The 19,551-nt window shown below is 40.4% G+C and overlaps 1 protein-coding gene across 2 annotated transcripts in view; it reads right to left on the bottom strand.

The window, feature by feature from the left end:
* ASPM (assembly factor for spindle microtubules) overlaps nt 1-19,551 on the bottom strand; it is a gene marked incomplete at both ends in the record, with an annotated part of 67,092 nt that overhangs the window by 42,318 nt on the left and 5,223 nt on the right. For both annotated transcript variants that reach the window (XM_082658512.1, XM_082658513.1), the window contains 6 exons: nt 553-620; nt 899-1,144; nt 2,852-2,998; nt 3,401-3,505; nt 12,304-13,798; nt 13,953-14,096. In XM_082658512.1, the coding sequence (XP_082514638.1) occupies nt 553-620; nt 899-1,144; nt 2,852-2,998; nt 3,401-3,505; nt 12,304-13,798; nt 13,953-14,096 (2,205 nt within the window). The remainder of the gene's footprint in view (nt 1-552; nt 621-898; nt 1,145-2,851; nt 2,999-3,400; nt 3,506-12,303; nt 13,799-13,952; nt 14,097-19,551) is intronic.

The raw sequence follows: 19,551 nt of genomic DNA, 5'->3' as shown, positions 1-19,551 counted from the left end.
ATATTATTGAACCATGCCCCACGTAAAAAACTCAAATTCCGATGACGTTTCCATGAGAGGTGTTCCATCAAAATGGTTCCAAAGGCATCAGACTGGTGTAGATTCCAGTCCCGACCAGTCATTGGCATTCAGCGAGTCACTTAACATCTGAGCTTCTGTTTTGTCAGTGAAGTTGAAATAATAATACATACCTCACTGGGTTTTATAGAGATTTAAATATGGAAATGTATTTACAACACCCTGGCATTGTCATTGGTAAATGCTCAGAAAGGAGCTAACTATACTTGTTATTACATCTGGTACCAAATTATATATTGTATATATTTAAGAAACTAACAGGAAAATTGCTGTATAACAAAATGGCAATAATATATAATGATGGGGTCTATTAACCTAATGAGCATTTATTAAGGGACCTTAAATTTCATACTGAAAGATCAATTAAGCTAACCAAATGACTTTATAAGTGAAACCATCATTTTATTAAAGAGTCTATTAAAAGTATATAATAAAAAGATGTTCCTTTTTTCAAAAACTGAAAGGTGTACTTACCTCTAGGCCGATTCGTAGCCACAAAGGATTATATGACAACAGCCAATTCAAGACTTTCTGTCGTTCTCCTGGAATACATGTGAAAAGCAAGTAAGCTCAGATCACTAATCAAATAGAGACAGTAAATAAAATTTCATGGAGAGAAATCAGTGGCCAAAATGGCAAATCACATATATGAAATAAGTTAAAGTATACTTCCACTCTTTAATATACGTACACGATCACATTTAGGTTTGTGAAAGTTTAGGCCACAAAGTGAAACCATGTACATATATTTGACTCTGAAATAAAAAATTTCTAGAGTATTTTTAAACAATTAATGTCAAGATTTCTATAATCTTCTTACCCACATCTTTCCAGAGGTGTCTGTCTTTTCGAACAATTAACCGTCTAGCTTCAATTTCAATTTCAAGCTTTTTCATAGCTTTAACCATTTTTTCAGAAGTAAATAAGCGACACGCAGCACGACGTAATCTATTCAAACTGCAGCGAGCGGTATAAGCTCTGAGAGACACTTCATCCTTGGTAGGAGCTCTCGGGACACTTATTTTATGTTGACTCTCCAGTCCCAAAAGAAGAGTGGAAGCATTTACTGGGTAAAAACGAAAGAAAGAATGTTTTTGGTTAAACAATATTTATATACATTTTAAAACCCTGCAATAAATGCAATTGAAGATGGCCAAGACAGAACCTATTCCCCGCCCCTTCCAGCCTGCTTCTTCTCTTTCCCACCTCAAAATAAAGGTGTCGCCATTCACTCAGAACCTTAGGCCATGCTATCATTGCAACATCTTGGCTCTTGCCTTCAAACTGTACCCCAAGTCTAACCATTTCTCACAACCACTATTGTCCAGGTTCCAACATGATCACCTCTAACCCAGACTAATGGGAGAGCCTCCCTGACTGGTTTCGCTGCTTCCACCCTCTTTATAAATTAGAAAGCTAAGCTGCTAAAGAATGTGATTTGTTAAAATCAGTTAAATTTTGAAATGCAATTTGAATTTTTATAAAACACATTTTCTCTCAAAAAGAGAACTAAAAATCATGCTTTGTTTACTTTTGGAAAATAAAGAAAAGTACCTCAGAGATCATCTAATCAAAGGGCCTTTTAATGTAAAATTCCCATACACACTTCTCTGACACTTACAGACCAGTGTCTGCTGGAATACTGCAGCAATGGAGAAAGCATCTCCCTAAAGTAAGCCTGGGTGTTGCTTTGGCAAGTTAAATATTTTAAAGGGTTTTTCCTTAACTTGAGTAGAACTGATCCCTATACCAACTTCCATGGGAGAGCAGCCCAAGTGAAGCTTCCTTCTCTCAGGAGAAAACTCTTTAAATATTTGAAGGATATCATGTTTCCATCCTGTTCTATACTTGAGTTTCTCTCTTTTCCAGAACAAACACTGAAATATTTTTAAAATTCCCCATATCAACTGGTTTTCAGAGCCCTCATAATTATATACTTGTCTACAAACTTCTTAAACTAAGGTACAGTGGAGACAACATCCCTAATCAGGCCACATAAGACTTAAATTGATTCACCAGGACATTACACTTTATTAATGCAGCTAAGACTGAACTGGATTTCTAGGCAGCCATGTCTCACTGTTAGTGCAGATTGAATCTATACTAAAGTAAAACCCATTCACTGCAAAGGCTAGAAATTGAACTGGCTGAGGAGCAGGAAGATAAAGCAAAAAGAAAAAGTAAAGTTCGGAACTTTCAGCACAAAATTCTCACCCGCACGATCTTGAGTATTTGTGTTAATGATCTAGCGAGCCATGCCATTAACTACAATATAATAAACATGTATAACTAAAGAATGAAGAATCACGTTAAAAAACTACCTGTTAAGGGACTTCCCTGGTGGCGCGGTGGTTAAGAATCCACCTGCCAATGCAGGGCACACGGGTTCGAGCCCTGGTCCGGGAAGATCCCACATGCCGCAGAGCAACTAAGCCCGTGGGCCACAACTACTGAGCCTGCACTCTAGAGCCCACGAGCCACAACTACTGAGCCCACGTGCTGCAACTACTGAAGCCTGCGTGCCTAGAGCCAGTGCTCCGCAACAAGAAAAGCCACCACAATGAGAAGCCCACGCACTGCAATGAAGAGTAGCCCCCGCTAGCCACAACTAGAGAAAGCCCACATGTGGCAACAAAGACCCAACACGGCCAAAAATAAATATAAAATAAATAAATAAATTAAAAAATATATATTAAAATAAAAATAAGTATTTTTAAAAACTACCTGTTAAAACAAAAGTATTATTTAATTTAAACATTAACTAAATGTTTACCTTCAGAAATATTTGTTTTTACAGTGAAGTCATCAGGAGTTAATATAAAATTTAGCCACCAAGTAAAGCCCTGTTCCTGCTTTTCCTTCCAGCGTTCATCATAAAACATGTTTTTTGCAGCAAACGGCATTGGGTGTCTAGGAATACCTAAGAATACAATTAGGTTATGGCATAAGAAATTTTCCTTTAAATTATTATACAATCTATAGCAAAAGACCATTTTTACCAGCAAAACCACCTTTAAAACACTGAACAATGTTTGCTTTTTCACTACTTCCTAGAAATAGTTGAAAGCATTTTGAGTATAAAATGTAGTCAAAGTAAAAGAGAAAAGGTATGGCCATACCTCCTGGTTTTTTAAAAATCCCAAGTAAAGTGGGTCAATTTCATTGAACTCTGAGAAAATATCCTGTTATTTGAATACACACTTTAACAATTTTTCAAAGCCTTTATTTGACAAAAAAGTATCAATTCATTTCCATTTGAAATGCAATTAATGCTTCATTCCATGTCAGTTTTTCATAGACTTTAAAGATATTAAACACTTGCCTGTTTTTAGTGGTTTTATGAAGGTCAAATTAGATTGTGCCACAGGAACAATGGGTTTTGTCTTTTTGTTTTTTTTAAAATTAGGAGTTCTGTGTCCTAAAGACTCTAAAATATATGAGAAAACAGAACAATAGCATTAAAAAAATGAAATAAATTCTGTGAATGAACTGCTGTCAAGTTAAGGTTTGGGCTCTCCAAAATCATATCCGTTTAGAAAATGCTGAATAAACACTATGTGCCAGGGTATGAACTCGGGTAATAAAACTTATGTCTGAAGTTACAGACCAGAAAGTACAGTATATTTTGTGTCTACAGAAGCTAGGGTTCAGATTCAACCAGTTCACTGTGTGTGTGTATACAGCAGACTCCGTGCCAGGTGCTGAGAACGCAGAATGGAAAGATGTGGTCCCGGCCCTCAGGAAGCTCTCGGTCTAGCACAGAAGTGTAGAAAGAATCACAATACACTGCATAAGGAGAAGTACACATGAGGAGTCATGGGACAAGGGGAGGGAGAGCTAAGTCACCTAAACGGCAGGCCAGCCTCCTGGCAGGGGTGACCCTGAGCTGACCCTGCAGTGGACGTGACACACCAGGAACGGGGCCTTCCACTGAACTGCAAAGTGCCCGGAGCCAAGAACACAGATAAGAAAAACAAGACAAAAAAGAGGTTGGAAGAGGTAGAAAAGAATTCAATACTATGAAAAATAACAGTGACAGCTAACAGTCGAATACTTTGTGCCAGGCACTATCAGAGTCTTGTAATTTAGGTTACCTCATGCAGTCATCACCAGAAACCTATGAGAAGTGCGCTTTTATTCTCTACATTTTATGGAATCAGGATACTGGAGCTTAGAGCAACTAAGCCACTTGGTCAAAGTCACGCATGCTAGTAGGTGGCAGAGCTAGACAGTATAGCTCCAGAGCCTGCACTATTATTCAGTTAGAAGTACCTGGTGGGCCAGTGAAGGATTAAAGTCCAGGCAGTAACACCATCATATATATTTCAGAAGACAGAATGGACAATGGAATGAAAGGAGTCAAGCGTAGAGATGGAAGCCAAAAGGAAGCTATCCCAGGGGCCTAAGTTAGCTATGATGAGAACTTAAAGGAACACGGAAGCAGTGGAGACAGATTAGAGAAGAGTTGTTTTCACAGCAGAACTAACAAGGCTTAATGTCAACTGACTAGGCAAGTGATGGAGAATGAGAGCCCCGATGGGTCCCCGTGCCTCACCCCGGTGATGAGGGAGACAGTGGGTGGTCCCTACAAGTAACCTGTCCGAACGCAGTTCACTCCCTCAAAGGCAGGTTTCACACCAGCTCGCGCTGCTGCTCAATACAAACAAGAAGCCAATAAAGACAGAGGAGGGAAAGCTAAGGCCCAGGGCAGAATCCAGCCCATGGCTGTTTGTGTACAGTCTGCAAGCTAAGAAGAATTTTCACATTTATAAATACTAGTTGGAAAAAAAAGAAAAACCCTCCAAACAATTATATTTCATGACACATGAAGATGATATGAAATAGTCACACCTGTTCATTTACACATTGTCCATGGCTGTTTTCCCTTCCACAATGGCAGAGCTCAGCAGCTGTAACAGAGATCGTATGTCCTGCAAAACCTAAATATTTACTATCTGGACCTTTAGAGAAAAAGTTTGCTCAGCTTTGATTTAGAAGAGTTGCAAATCTACTCCAACTGTCAAAATAAGGAGTATGACCAAATTGTTACATAATAGTTAATAGGTTATAAGGGTCTTTGCACTGTAACATATTTAAAAATAAAAATATGAGGAAAAGTTCCTCATTCTGAAGGCTTGCAAAAGCTGGCCCCTCCACCTAGAACCATTTTATTCTGTGGGAACCTTCTTTGGACAGGTCTCACAGCTTCTTGTCAGTCACGTAAAGCCAAGTAAAGTGCCCCCACTTCTGTGCTTTCATGATTCCCTGTGCATAACTCAAAGGACTGGGAACAACTTGAGGACAGGAATGATACCTTTTCTCCTTGTAGCCACAGAGCCTAGAACAATGCATAGGACATAGTAGGTACCTTATCAAGGTTGAATAAATGCATCTTGAAAAACTGACTTCTTTTTCTGCTCTCCTGGGTTTGTCAGAATAGAAAGAAGGCAGACACTCTTAGTGAGTTACCATGCTCATAAATCAGATATCCAGTGTGTGCAATTCTCTTTAAACCTCGCAAAGAGGTTCAGCTCAGCTAGGCAGCCACCTCAAACAAACTGCAGGTTCAAGTGTCAACACATCAGTGGTTTATTTGCTCATTCATTCATTTACTGTGTCATTCATTCATCATTTAGTGTACACCTTGTAGGAGGTCAAAACAGATATGTTCCTTACATTCAAAGAATTTGTTATCTGGTCAGAATATTTCTATAGGAAATAAAATGATGCGAGCAAAGAAATGGAGTTAACAGGTAGATACGAGATGTCTCGTATGCTGCATTCAAATTTGCTAAGGGAATATACATAGAGGAAAAAGTCATCAGGGAATAAAGTACTAGAAATCAGTGAAAGATTTGAGTTAGTGAGAAAACAACATATATGAAAGTTAATAAGAGGATGCATGGTCAGGAACAAGATAAGGATGCCCACTCTCATTACTTTTATTCAACATAATCTTGAAAATCTTAGCCACAACAATTAGGCAAGAAAAAGAAAGAAAAGCCATCTAAATTGGAAAGTAAGAAGTAAAAACTGTCACTATTTGCAGATGACATGATGCTATATATATGGAAAACCCTAAAGACACCACCAAAATACTGTTAGAACAATAAACAAATTCAATGAAGTTGCAGGATATAAAATCAATGTACAAAAGTCTGCTGCATTTCTGTACACTAATAACAAACTATCGGAAAGATTCTTACCACATCAAAAAGACTAAAATACCTAGGAATAAATTTAACCAAGGAGGTGAGAGGTTTGTACACTGAAAACTATAAAACATTGTTGAAAGAAATTGAAGAAGACACAAATAGATGGAAAGATATTCCTATGTTCATGGATTTGAAGAATTAACACTGTTCAAATGACTATACTATCCGAAATCTACAGATTCAATGCAATCCCTATCAAAATTCCAATGGCATTTTTCACAGAATGAAAACAAACAATCCTAAAATTTGTATGGAACCATCAAGAAAGACCTCAAATAGCCAGAGCAATCTTGAGAAAGAACAAAGCTGGAGGCATCATGCTCCCTGATTTCAAACTAGACTCAAAAGCTACAGTAATCAAAACAGTATGATATTGGCATAAAAACAGACACACAGATCAGTGGAACAGCATAGAGCCCAGAAAAAAACCCATGCACATATAGCCAATTAATTAATGACAAAGGAGCCAAGAATATACAATGGGGAAAGAAGAGTCTCTTCAATAAATGGTGTTGGGAAAATTGAACAGCCACATGCAAAAATATGAAACTAGACCACTATCTTATACCATACACACAAAAAATAACTCAAAATGGATTAAAGACTTAAATGCAAGACCTGAAGCCATAAAACTCTTAGAAGAAAACATAGGGGGTAAGCTCCTTGACATCAGTCTTGGCAATGATTTTTTTGATCCCACATCCAAAGCAAAGGCAACAACAGTAAAAATAAACAAGTGGGACTACATCAAAATAAAAATCTTCTGCACAGCAAAGGACATCACCAACCAAATGAAATGGCAGCCTACTGAATGGGAGAAAATATTTGTAAATCATATATCTGATAAGGGGTTAATATCCAAACTATATAAAGAACCCATACAATTCAACAGCAAAAAGCAAACCATCTAACTAAAAAATGGACAGAAGAGCTGAATAGACATTTTTCCAAAGAAAACATACAGATGGCTAACAGATACATGAAACCATGCTTACATCACTAACCATCAGGGAAAGGCAAATCAAAAGCACATTGAGCAAATCACCTCACACCTGTCAGACGGCTGTTATTAAAAAGACAACAAATAACAAGTTTGGAAGGGTGTGGAGAAAAGGGAACCCTTGTTGGTGCAGCCACTATGGAAAACATTATGGAGATTTATCAAAAAATTTAAAACAGAACTACCAAATGATCCAGTACTTCCACTCCTGGGTACTTTCTGAAGAAATGAAAACACTACCTTGGAAAGACACATGTTCACAGCAGCATCATTTACAACAGCCAAGGTGAAAACAACCTAAGTGGTCACTGATGTTGTATACATATGCCATGAAATATTAATTAGCCATAAGAAAGAAAGAAATCTTGCCATTTTCAACAACATGGATGGATCCTGAGGGCATTATGCTGACTGAAATAAGTCAGAGAAAGACAAATACCACATGATCTCACTTACATGTGGCATCTGATGGAAACACAAAAACAAAAAACAAACTCACAGTGCTTCCCTGGTGGCGCAATGGTTGAGAATCTGCCTGCCAATGCAGGGGACACGGGTTCGAGCCCTGGTCTGGGAAGGTCCCACATGCCGCGGAGCAACTAGGCCCGTGAGCCACACTACTGAGCCTGCGCGTCTGGAGCCTGTGCTCCGCAACAAGAGAGGCCACAACAATGAGAGGCCCGTGCACGGCGATGAAGAGTGGCCCCCCGCTCACCGCAACTAGAGAAAGCCCTCGCACAGAAACGAAGACCCAACACAGCCAAAAATAAATAAAATTTAAAAAAAAGAAAATAAACTTGTTTTAAAAAAAAACAAATAGATACAGAGAACAGATTGGTGGTTGCCAGAGATGGGGCTGGGGGTGGTGGTGAAATGGGTGAGGGGGTCAAAAGTTACAAACTTCCAGTTATAAAGTAAGTCCTGGGGGGTGTGATGTCCAGTGGGGCGGCTGGACAAGACTGCGCTGTGTATTTGAAAGTTGTCGTGAGAGCAAATCTGAAAAGCTCCCACATAATAAGAAACAATTTTTTATTATAATTATGTATGCTGAGAGATGTTAAGAACAACAACAAAAGAGGATACCTGGACAGAATGGCAAGAGTAGCATGGCGAGAATGTTGTTGAATAATAAGACAGCAGGCTGGATAAGGGGAGGTCACATGAAGAGAATCTTAAATGACAGAATAAGGAGCTTGGAAATCATCTGGTGACAGCAGAGGGCCGCTGAAGGTTCTGAGGCAGGAAGCAGGTAAAGCCATGTCCTGGACACCAAGTGCCTCGAGCTAACTGGCACATCACAAGTTTGAGGTTGGTGGATCTCCAAAACTGTCATCCTTGGTCAGTGCCCAAAATAAAAACCTCATGTCTACCCGCTCTCTCTCTTTCTCAAATCACAGTAGGATAGAAAGATGTGGTAGAACATGTATGTTGTAAACAGGGAGACCTGAGTTTAAACCGTGGCTCTATTTTAGGAGATTTTGTGACCTTGGGCAAGTTACTAGCCCTTTTGAGGCTGATATAAGGGACTTAGAGAAGGAAGTCATTCTATACAGAGGGGACAATTAACAGCAAATACCCTGAGGGAAGAGAATGTTGAAGGGTCAAGGATAACAAGGAAGCCAGGGTGACAGAAGCAAGAAGGACAGAGAGGAACGACGGAGGTTGGGAGGAGATTGGGGCAACACAGACCTTACAGGGCCTTGTGCATCATCATTGTAAGAACTTGGTTTCCAGTGAGACGAAAGGTCATCAGGGGCATAGTAACGGACAATGTTAGCATCCACTTAACAAATATTTGAAAAGTATGGCCCTGGTTGCTACGTGGAAAATAGACTCCAGAGAAGGCAAGGGTGAAAGCAAGACCTGTTAGGGGGCTTGCAGAGTCACAGACAGGCTCAGATGGTGCCATCAGAAATGGTGAGAAGTGATCCAATCCTGAATGTATTGATACTTGGAAGGAACAGAAGATAGGATTTGTCAATGGACTGAATTTGGAATCAGGCAGACCGTGTGCATTTATAGAGAAAGGGTAGGAGAGAAACACACTTAGGGACAATCCCAAGCTTTGGGGCCTGAAATGAGAGGAGGTCATAACAGAAGTGCTGTGTCGGGAGTGATACACCAGGTACACGTGTCACGGGAGTGGGGATAGCAAAGGGCTGGTTTTGGACAAATTAAAGATGCTTACTTGGCAGTCAAGTAGAAATATTAGATGTTGGATAAATGAGTCTACAGATTAGCGGTCCATCCCAAAGATATAAAATTGTGAGGCCTCCATGTACAGATAGTATTGAAAGCTGTGAGATGGCCTGAGATCGTTAAGGGAATGAGTGAAAGTATAAACAAGGTTCAGTGACTAAGTCTTCGTGTACTCCAAGGTTGGGAGGCTGGAGAGACACAGTGCTCCAAAGAGAAACCTGAGAAGCAGCCAGTGCCGCGGGAAAAGAACCAGGAGGAAGTGCGGCTGGCAGGATAAAGCATTTCGAGAAGAAGGAGATTCAAAGCATCAGTCTGCCTAAGAGTTCAAGATGAAGACTGAGAAATAACCACTGGACTCAAAGTGTGGATGTGTTCATGACCTTGACAGGAAAAGTTTTAGTAGAGTCGTCAAAATCTGGTTGAAGCGGTTTCAGCCAATAGGTGAGGAATTGGAAACAGCTAACATAAGCAACCTTCAAAGTGATTTTTTTTTACACTAGAAAGCACCTTTTAATTCAAGCACGATGTTTACCCGGAAAAGTATACAGAACTCAGTGAACTATCACAAAGTGGATACCTAGGTTCTTTCGAAGAGTTTTGCTTAAAAGAAATCAAAAGAAAGGAGCAGGGCCTGAACGGGTAAGTGGTATCAGCAAAAAGTCTTTGTTTCTTTAGGAGCTGGAGGTAAGAACGGCACATCTGTGTGTCAATCAGAAATGACCCAGTAGGGAGTAAAACACTGGAGATGTGGGAGAGAGAAGGCAGCTGCTAAAGCAACGTCCGTGTAGAGGGCGTCGGGCTTTTGGTGCCGGTAGAGCCCGGCCTCACTGGGCGTGCAGACCTTTCAGGCTGTAATAGGAGGGAAGGGAGCCGTGCATGAAAACACAGCGGGGTGGTGGATGCTGCAGAAGTTTCCCTCAGTGAGGCAGGAAGCAGGTTGGGGAAGGAGCAGAGCGCCAGCTCCGGAGCCCTCCTGACCAGGTGGTACCCCAGCCCAACCACTTACCACCCGTGACCTTAGGCAAATTACTCAGCGTCTGGATGCGTACATTCCCTCATCTTCAACATGTATTCATGACAACATCTACTCGGTATGATTGCTGTAGGTAGGTATGAGAGGAGGAAATAGCAAAGCACTTACAACCGGGGCCGCGGAGAATGCAGTCAGTAAATGTTCACTGCTGTTATCCATCCTGAGCGGAGGGAGGGGGTGCTCGAGAAGAAGGGAGGGATGAGATAGGCTGCAGCAAAGTGATAAAGTCAATAAGCCAGGAGGATAGAGCCAAGAGGAGCTATGGGCTTCACTGCGGTTAGTGGTCAGGAATTTGAAGACCAACCAGCAAGGTCCAGGCACAGAGCAGGCAGACTTGGGCTGAGATTGGAATTTGCCAGACAAGCACAATGAACGTAAGAGAGGTGAACAAAGGGATTATGAGGAACTGTGGAATCCAAGCTGAATAACTAAGAAAGTGAGGATATAATGAGGTGAGGGCTGGGGAAATGGGGCTGGATTAGTTGGGTTCTAGAGAAAATGCTGAGATCATAGCGAGGGAGACGCCTTTAGGACAGTGCGGCCTAAGTATGCTGGAGCTAACACGCCAGGATATTGGAAGGCTCTCCTACAAGAATCTTGGGATCATAAAGAATCATCGTAAAGTAGTAGTTTTGGAGAAGGTCTCGTGAGCCAAATGTAAAAATCTCGAGTTATCTCTCACTGTAACAAGGAGAACTCTGGGTGGGATAGTATGAAAAACGAACTTCAAGCTGTTTGCTGCTGTTTGCTTTCTTTTCGTTTGTTTTTAAGAAAGAAAGGAGAAGCAATAGTCTGGAAGCAGATATGAGACGGCGGGCGGTCCATTGTCCCACCGAGATACTCAAGGCCAGAGGAGCGGGAGAGAAGACAGCCAGTGCTGGAGAGGGTTGCATGAGGGCAGTGTTCTCGGGGGAGGGCCAGGCTCAGCGTGGGAACAGGAGGGAGTATCCAGAAGACAGGTGCTAAGGAAGGGCAGTGAGTCCACAGGGCACAGACCCTGTAAAGAGCTGCGGAGAAGGAGTGGAAGATGGTCCCAGTTAGGCGGTGTGCAAAGAAAAATGAGATAAAATACAGAGGGGGATATTTCCTAGGAGTCCTAGAACTCTTTTAAAATTACCTGTTAAATAACCTGTGTGGTTTGTTTCCCTGTGGGGACCTTGATTGGCGTCTGAGGGAACTGGGGTTAAAAGGTCATGATGGGATTGGCCCTAACAGTTTTCAAGGCAGACAGCGGTAGTACGGCTGTGAGCGCTAGGGAAGGAATGGTGAAGTTTTCCCCAAAGGAATGAGGCGCTCAGGTGCCCCGTCTTCATTCCTAAATAACGGCCAAGTAAAGGCTGAGCAGAATGATGTCCCCGGAGCACGGGGAGTGTAAAGGCCTCCTCTGCATCCCCCCAGGTGGTGTGATGGGGCCAGGCATTCACTGGGTCCTCCCATCAGGGCCTGGACTAAGGTGAGGCACGTAAAGTACAACACTAGAGGCGGGGGCCAAAAAACTCAGTCATCAAGTATTTTAATGCAAAATTTTTTTAAAAATCAAAGTTAATGCAGAAAAATCACGATGAACAAAACGTTAAAAGTTTAAAAAAGAACGAGATCACAGTGACTGCAGAATTCAGCCCTGCGCTACGTTTGCTCCATCTTCCACTAAGCAAATTGGTAAATGAAAAGTACAAGTAAATTCAAGCTTATCGATAGTAATTTACTAAACCAAAAGAAACAGAAAATATGCCCTGCATAGCTATACTTTCATTAAAGATTTTATTAACAAGACTCACCGGTTTTCTTCTTCAGCTTTAACTTCTCTCTGTGGCTAATACGTTTCGAGGTGGAGGTCACCACTTTCTTTGTGTTTCTAACCGTTGGTGTTTTGGACCCCACAGGAGAATAATGGATCCTTTTGATTTCTCGTACTTCTGTGTATTCTGTAACTGTAACCTTCAAATTTGCATCTTCTGTGTTTCCCTCACTCTTTCTTTTACGAGCAACTAAAGCTACCTTTGAGGGAGGAGTTATCACATTTTTACAACTCTTAGGTCTACTCAGTATTAAATCTCTAGCTGGAAGAAAAGAATGAAAATCACCTTTCTCTTTGTGATCATCTGTTTCTTTTTCACACTCACCCACTACAATACTGAGACATCTTTTTGCCTTCGGTTTATCAGCCTCCGTTTGGTTTTCTCTGGCACAGGTGGGCTTTCTTTTAGTAACAGTGGCAGAAAGTATTGGGCGTCTCTTAAGAGGTTTATCGTGGCTGTGACTAGAAATATCCTGAACTGCAGAAAATTTAGGCTGGTTCCGTTTCTTAAAAGTATAACAACTTGACTTCATTTCTAAAGCTTTGGATTCTTCAAAAGTAGCTTTTGGAGATTTTGAACCCTGACATTCAGGAATACAAGGTAAAACTTCATTTTTTCTCTCATCCTGAGAAGGTTGTGAGGCCTGAGAATTTACATTTGATAATGGTGACAATTTACATGTTTGCTGAGATACACATATGTATGCCATATTATCTTTTAAAAATTGATTTGGGGATAGAATTGGATTAATTGACTCTGATTCTAGATCCTGATTTAGTCCATAATTATCATTTATGAAAGAATCTGGACTTAAAATTGTCCGATAAATTTCACATACACTTTTTGACTCCAAAATCACAGGCCTTGAATTACCTTTCACACACATACCTGGTGAAAGACACATCACTAATTCTCGTTCATTATTAGCTGCACGGCTGTTATTCACAAAGGACTCCGGACTTAGAAAATTTCCTTGGCTTTGTGTGATGTTCAACGTTGAAGAATAGTTTGGGGTAAGAGTAAGTTTACTGTTCTCTTCAATTTGGCCACTAAGATTATTTATGGAGTCAAAGGAAGTTTCAGTTATGACTGTCTCATTAAAATGAAAATCGTTTACAATGTTGGCACCTTCTACTTTTAATACTTCCCCATTTTCAGATGCAGGAAGGGATGTGTAGGTAGTAGACTGATGGACAGAAACTGGCAAGCAGGTCTCCCCATGGCACTCTTGGAAAGTGGGACTGATAGGTGATATGGGTATTTTATTTTCTTCAAGGATTAAAGAATTGTTTTCTGTTGGGGAACAGCTTTCGTTCGTAGCCAGATTCTCACATGCTTGTAGTGGGCTCCTAACTCTGTCAAATTTTGAGGAAACATTAAATGTTTTATTTACATTTTGAATATTTGAAATCTTCTGGTTATGACCTGAAGAGGCTGATACTTTCTTTTTATTAATGGTATCCCAAAGACTCCTCTGCAAAAATAAGAAAACATACAGATTAAGTTGATAACTATTGAATAGTACCTTTAAGCAAAATTATGTATGCTACCTCAAGACTGTTAACAAAATAATTTTTACATATTATTATTTTCCTAGAGTAAATTACAGAATGATGAAAACTTAGTACCTTTTTCTTTTTCGGCTCTTCTGCATTTCCTAGTAATATAGCTTGGTGTTTCAGAACATCATTTACAAGAAATGTCATGATCTCTCTTACTCGGCCTCCTTTTAACGGTGTCCAGGTAATAGAAATAACAATTTTTTCTTTAGGCTATAATCAAAAGAATACATTTTAAATGACTATAACAGTAGTGATGTATAATAACCAAAATATATTATATGCAACTTAGAATACAGTAGATGATTAATAATTGTTACTCACCAACACTCTATACCCTAACAACATTTAGAAATCAAATATATTTTCCTACCCTATCTCATTTCATTATAAGGAAAAATTACTAGCAATAACAAGCTTCACAACAAAATAAAATTATAATAATCACTCAGTGGTTTTTAAAAATTTAATCACATATTTCCACTTCTTTAGAATATGTACAGAACCTCTGTACATATATAATGTACAATATAATGTACAAATATAATGACCTTACATTAGAAAGAATTTTTCAAAAAGCAATGTAAAGATGATCAGCTAAATTCCTTGCTCTCCACTTCTCTAAAGTCCATATTATCATTATTGATATTTGTTAAATACTTTGTTCCAGGCATAGTTTCAGGTATCTAATATAACTAGTCAAATCCTCACATCCCTAGGAAGCAGATACTGTGATGATGCACGTTTTACAGATGAAGTAATCAAGGTCCAGAATGCTTTAAGTATTTTGCCAAAGTCATACCGCTAGTAATTAGAACCCAGGCAGCCTGAGTCCAGAGTTTAAACCTTAACATCTACACCCTACAGCCTGGCAGGAATTTGCAAAATGCAAAACCCTCACATGACAAAACAAACTCTGTCTTTGTTGTTTTTCAGGGGAAAAAAAAGACAAGTTTTGTTTGTTTGTATGTATGTATGCATGTATTTAGACAAATTAAAATAGAAGTTTTACTGCAGAAGTTGTATTATGGTAATGCTGGAAGGGAGGAGAGATGGTAGACCAACTACCAACATTAGGACCCACGATCACACAACCCGAAAGACAAGAAATAGTAGAGCTGAACTGGTATCAGCCTCACAGAGGAGGTCAGACCTTTACAGCTTTTCCCCTGGACAGAAAAAGCAATTCTCCTGTCCTCTTCATAGTACCTGGGCTTCTCAGAACTCATACTCCTAGAGTTTAGTTATACAGGTGCCTGTTTTTAGTACCAAGTTTGCCTGCCATATAATAAAAGTCCTTACTTTGATATCTGTCTTTTATTCCCTTCTCTATGCTTGGCCATGGGCCCAGTAGAAGCATACTCCAGTTTCATGATACTGAATGAATATCTTTGGATCTTTCTTGTTGAATTATGCTAACTCAGTTAAGTGACCAGCTACAGCAAAAACAACAAGAATAAAATCATAAGAAAAACTCTGGTGAAGGCTAGCCTCCCCCTTGTCTGGCCTTGCAGAATTCCTGAGCTTCTCAACAACTGAGTATCCATAATTAGGTGAGTGTCCGAGACTCACTTTCAGAGCTCTGAAGGCCTCAGTAGATGGATAAACTGGAAAAATCTCAGTCCCAGAGACCACACACACCATCTTCAACCCACCTGTTGTTATCCTAGGTCAGATCAGACTCACACAACTCTAATAAAAGGAAGGGGGATTATAAGCAAAGGTTAGGGTTGGAAGATCCCCCGAATTTAGAGCTTAAATGGGCTTTGTCTCATTTCACTAAATATCAACTCATCACTTTGTTAAATTAATGTTTAACAGCACATCTGTGGTAGGCTAGATCATTTTGGTTCCAGGCTAGGATGTTTCTGGTTCTGTGATGTGTGCTCCCCATATAGAAATCATTAGGTCAGTGAATGTTCTTCCTTTTTTTGTCATATACAGACATACCTTGTTTTATTTTTCTTTATTTCGCTTCATAGATACTGCATTTTTTTTTTTTTAATAAATTGAAGGTTTGTGGCAACCCTTCATTGAGCAAGTCTACTGGTGCCATTTTTCCCACAGCATTTGCTCACTTTGTATCTCTGTGTCACATTTTGGTAATTCTTGCAATATTTCAAACTTTTTCATTATAATATTTGTTCTGGTGCTCTGTGATCTTTGATGTTAGTATTGTAATCGTTTGGGGTCCAGGAACTGAGCCCATAGAAGACAGCAGCCTTCACTGAGAAATGCTGTGTGTGTTCTGACTGCTCCACTGACCAGCTGTTCCCCCGCGTCTCTCCCTCTTCCTCGGCCTCCCTGTTCCCTGGTTCCCTGAGACACAACAACATTGAAATTAGGCCAATGAACAACCCTGCGACGGTCTCTAAGTGTTCCAGTGAAAGAAAGAGTCGCATGTTTCTCACTTTGAATCAAAAGCTAGAAATGATTAAGCTGAGAGAGGAAGGCACGTCGGAAGCGTTGACAGGAGGAAAGGTGGGCCTCCTGCGTCCAGCTGTGAAGGAAAAGGAAACGTTCTTAAAGGTGATAACCTATTTAAGATCATTTAAAACTCAAAATGGAGCAACTGTTGTTCAGGCATCCAAAATGGAACCTGGTGGCCATCGTGGATGTGGTTTTAGACACATTCCTGCATCAGTAAGAACCTGAATTTTCTGAACGGTATCAGACTCAAGGATACTGAGGTAGGAGATAGACGGGCCCTTGGGCTGGACAGCTGGTGTTTGTAAGCGGAGGAAAATCTGTTCTCCCTGGACACTCCAAGGACAAAGTTAATGGCAGGAGCTGAGCTCTGCTGGAGTAACAAGATAAGATGACCACTCCTGACTCCTTGGGGGTCAAAAAGGAGGGGGCACCACCCCATAATAGGTGATGCCAAGCCTCTCACAGCCCCTGTGATGGAACCCATCTTGGAAAAAAGATGCACCCACATGTTGGGGAGGGTCCTAGAACAGGTCATTTGTGGGAAAAGAAGTGAGATAATTGGCCAAAGGTGAACAAAGACCCGGAAGGACTGTCCTATATAAAGGGTTTAAATCGCCTCTTCACTGCACTCCTCTTCGTTAGGAAGGACACCCACACCCTTTCTCCCCAGGTGTGTATTGCTTCAGTCTTAAATAAACAAACTGCTTCTCTGTGTGCTCTCCCACTTGTTGTGCTGTGTCTCTAATAATAAACTTTGTACCTGTTTTTACAGTTTTTGCCTCCTTGAAACATTCTCGCTTTCAAACGGGGGTAAGAGCCAGGGCCACTCTGCTTCTAGTCTCTGGCCCCTGGTGGTCTGGCAGCTAGGATTCCTGGTTTTCATCCAGGTGACCCAGGTTCAATTCCTGGGCAGGGAACTAAGATCTCGCTTCAAGCCACGGCTCACTTCTGTCTCTCTGAAATCACTACTACCAGCCGTTCTCAAAACAGTATCTGCTAGAACTGCCAGCTGTAACATTATGGTCTCAAGGCCTCCCCTTGTAACTCTGCAACCCTTTTGGACCCCAAAAAATCCTGGCTTAACAAGCACCCTTACTTCTTGCCAGCTCCAATCCTAATCCTTGATGAACAACTTACGTCACCTTCCTGTTTTTTGCCTTAATAAGCTTTCCTCATTTTGTAGTCTGATGGAACACAATTCAAGTACTTTTTGGATCTGTGTCTCCTGGGCTGGAGTCCTAATAAACCCAAGTAAACACCTCTTTATTTCAATCAGTTCTTGGAATTCTTGGTTAACAAAGGAAATTAAAAGTGCTACTCCAGTGAACACAAGAATGATAAGAAAGCAAAACAGCCTTATTGCTGACATGGAGAAAGTATTAACGGTCCGGATAGAAGACCAAACCAGACACAACATTCGCTTAAGCCAAAGCCTCATCCAGAGTTAAGATCCTAACTCTCTGCAATTCTATGAAGGCTGAGAGAATTAAAGAAACTGTAGACGAGTTTGAAGCTGGCAGAGCTTGGTTCATGAGGTTTAAGGAAAGAAGTCATCTTCACAACATTAAAAGTGCAAGGTGAAGCACTAAGTGCTGATGTAGAAGCTGCAGCAAGTTATCCAGGACATCTCCTAAGATAATTAATGAAGGTGATTGCACTAAACAAGAGGTTTTCAGTGTAGAGGAAACAACCTTCTACAGGATGAAGATGCAATCTAGGACTTTCATAGCTGGAGAGGAAAAGTCAATGCCTGGCTTCAAAGCTTCAAATGACAGGCTGACTGTCTCCTTAGGGACTAATGCAACTGGTGACTTCAAGTTGAAGTTAATGCTCGCTTACTATTCTGAAAGTCCTACGGCCCTTAAGAATTATGCTGAATCTACTCTGCCTGTGTTCTGTAAATGGAACAACTAAATCTGGATGATGGCACATGTCTTTACAACATGGTTTACCAATATTTCAAGCCCACTGTTGAGACATACTGCTCAGAAAAAAAGACTAAATTCCTTTCAAAATATTATTGCTCACTGACAATGCACCTGGTCACCCAAGAGCTCTGATGTAGCAGTGAGATTAATGTTATTTTCATGCCTGCTAGAACAACATCTATTCTGCAGCCCATAGATCAAGGAGTAATTTCGACTTTCAAATCTTATTAAGAAATACATTTCATAAGGCTATAGTTGCCATAGATAGTGATTCCTCGGATGGATCTGGGAAAAGTAAATTGAAAACCTTCTGAAAGGGATTCAGCATTCTGGATGCCATTAAGAACATTCATGATTCATGGGAAGAGGTCAAAATATCAACATTAACAGGAGTCTGGAAGAAGTTGATTCTAGTCCTCATGAATGACTTTGAGGGTTTCAGTTACTTCCTGGAAGTAACTGAAGATATGGTAGAAATAGCAAGAGAACTAGAATTGTAATAGGGAAGAACAAATCTGACTCCATATTAGATCTGTTTCTTTTACTTTAAACTTTGTACTCTATTGCTTTTGCTACAAGTTAAGAATGTTGCCTATAGCCTGAAATATACAGGATAGCCCATTCTCAAGGCTCTGACCTTTAAAGGCATAACACTTTTCCATTCATATAGAGATTCAAAAGCTGCAGAACAGAGAATAACATTTGTCTTGTTGGAGGTTTATAGGAACATCATGACCTGACCTACAGGGACAGCTGCGAGAGCAAAGGATTCTGACACCAAGAAGTTTGCAACAACTAACAAGAGACCCTCCCCTTTTAATATAAAAGAAGCCTGAATTCTAACTCAGGTAAGATGGTTCTTTGGAACACTAGTCCGCCATCTTCTTGGTCAGCTGGCTTTCCAAATAAAGTCACTATTCCTTGCCCTAACGACTTGTCTCTAGATTTATTGTCCCGTTGTGTGGTGAGTAGTACGAGCTTGGACTCGGACAACAGATTTAAAAGTGGTGCTTGCAGATGTGACTGAATTGCTGCAATTTCATGATAAAACTTGAATGGATGAGAAGTTGCTTCTTATGGATGAACAAAGAGAATGGTTTCTTGAGATGGAATCTACTCCTGGTGAAGATGCTGTGAAGATTACCGAAATGACAACAAAGCATTTAGAATATTACATAAACTTAGTTGATAAAAAAAGGCAGGGTTTGAGAGGATTGACTTTAATTTTGAAAGACGTTCTACTGTGGTTAAAATGCTATCAAACAGCACCGCAGGCTACAGAGAAATTGTTCATGAAAGGAAGAGTCAAT

Source organism: Grampus griseus (genome assembly GCF_964374135.1).
Source record: "Grampus griseus genome assembly, chromosome: 1".
Lineage (NCBI taxonomy): Eukaryota > Metazoa > Chordata > Mammalia > Artiodactyla > Delphinidae > Grampus > Grampus griseus.
This window is presented reverse-complemented; position numbering and strand designations above follow the sequence as displayed.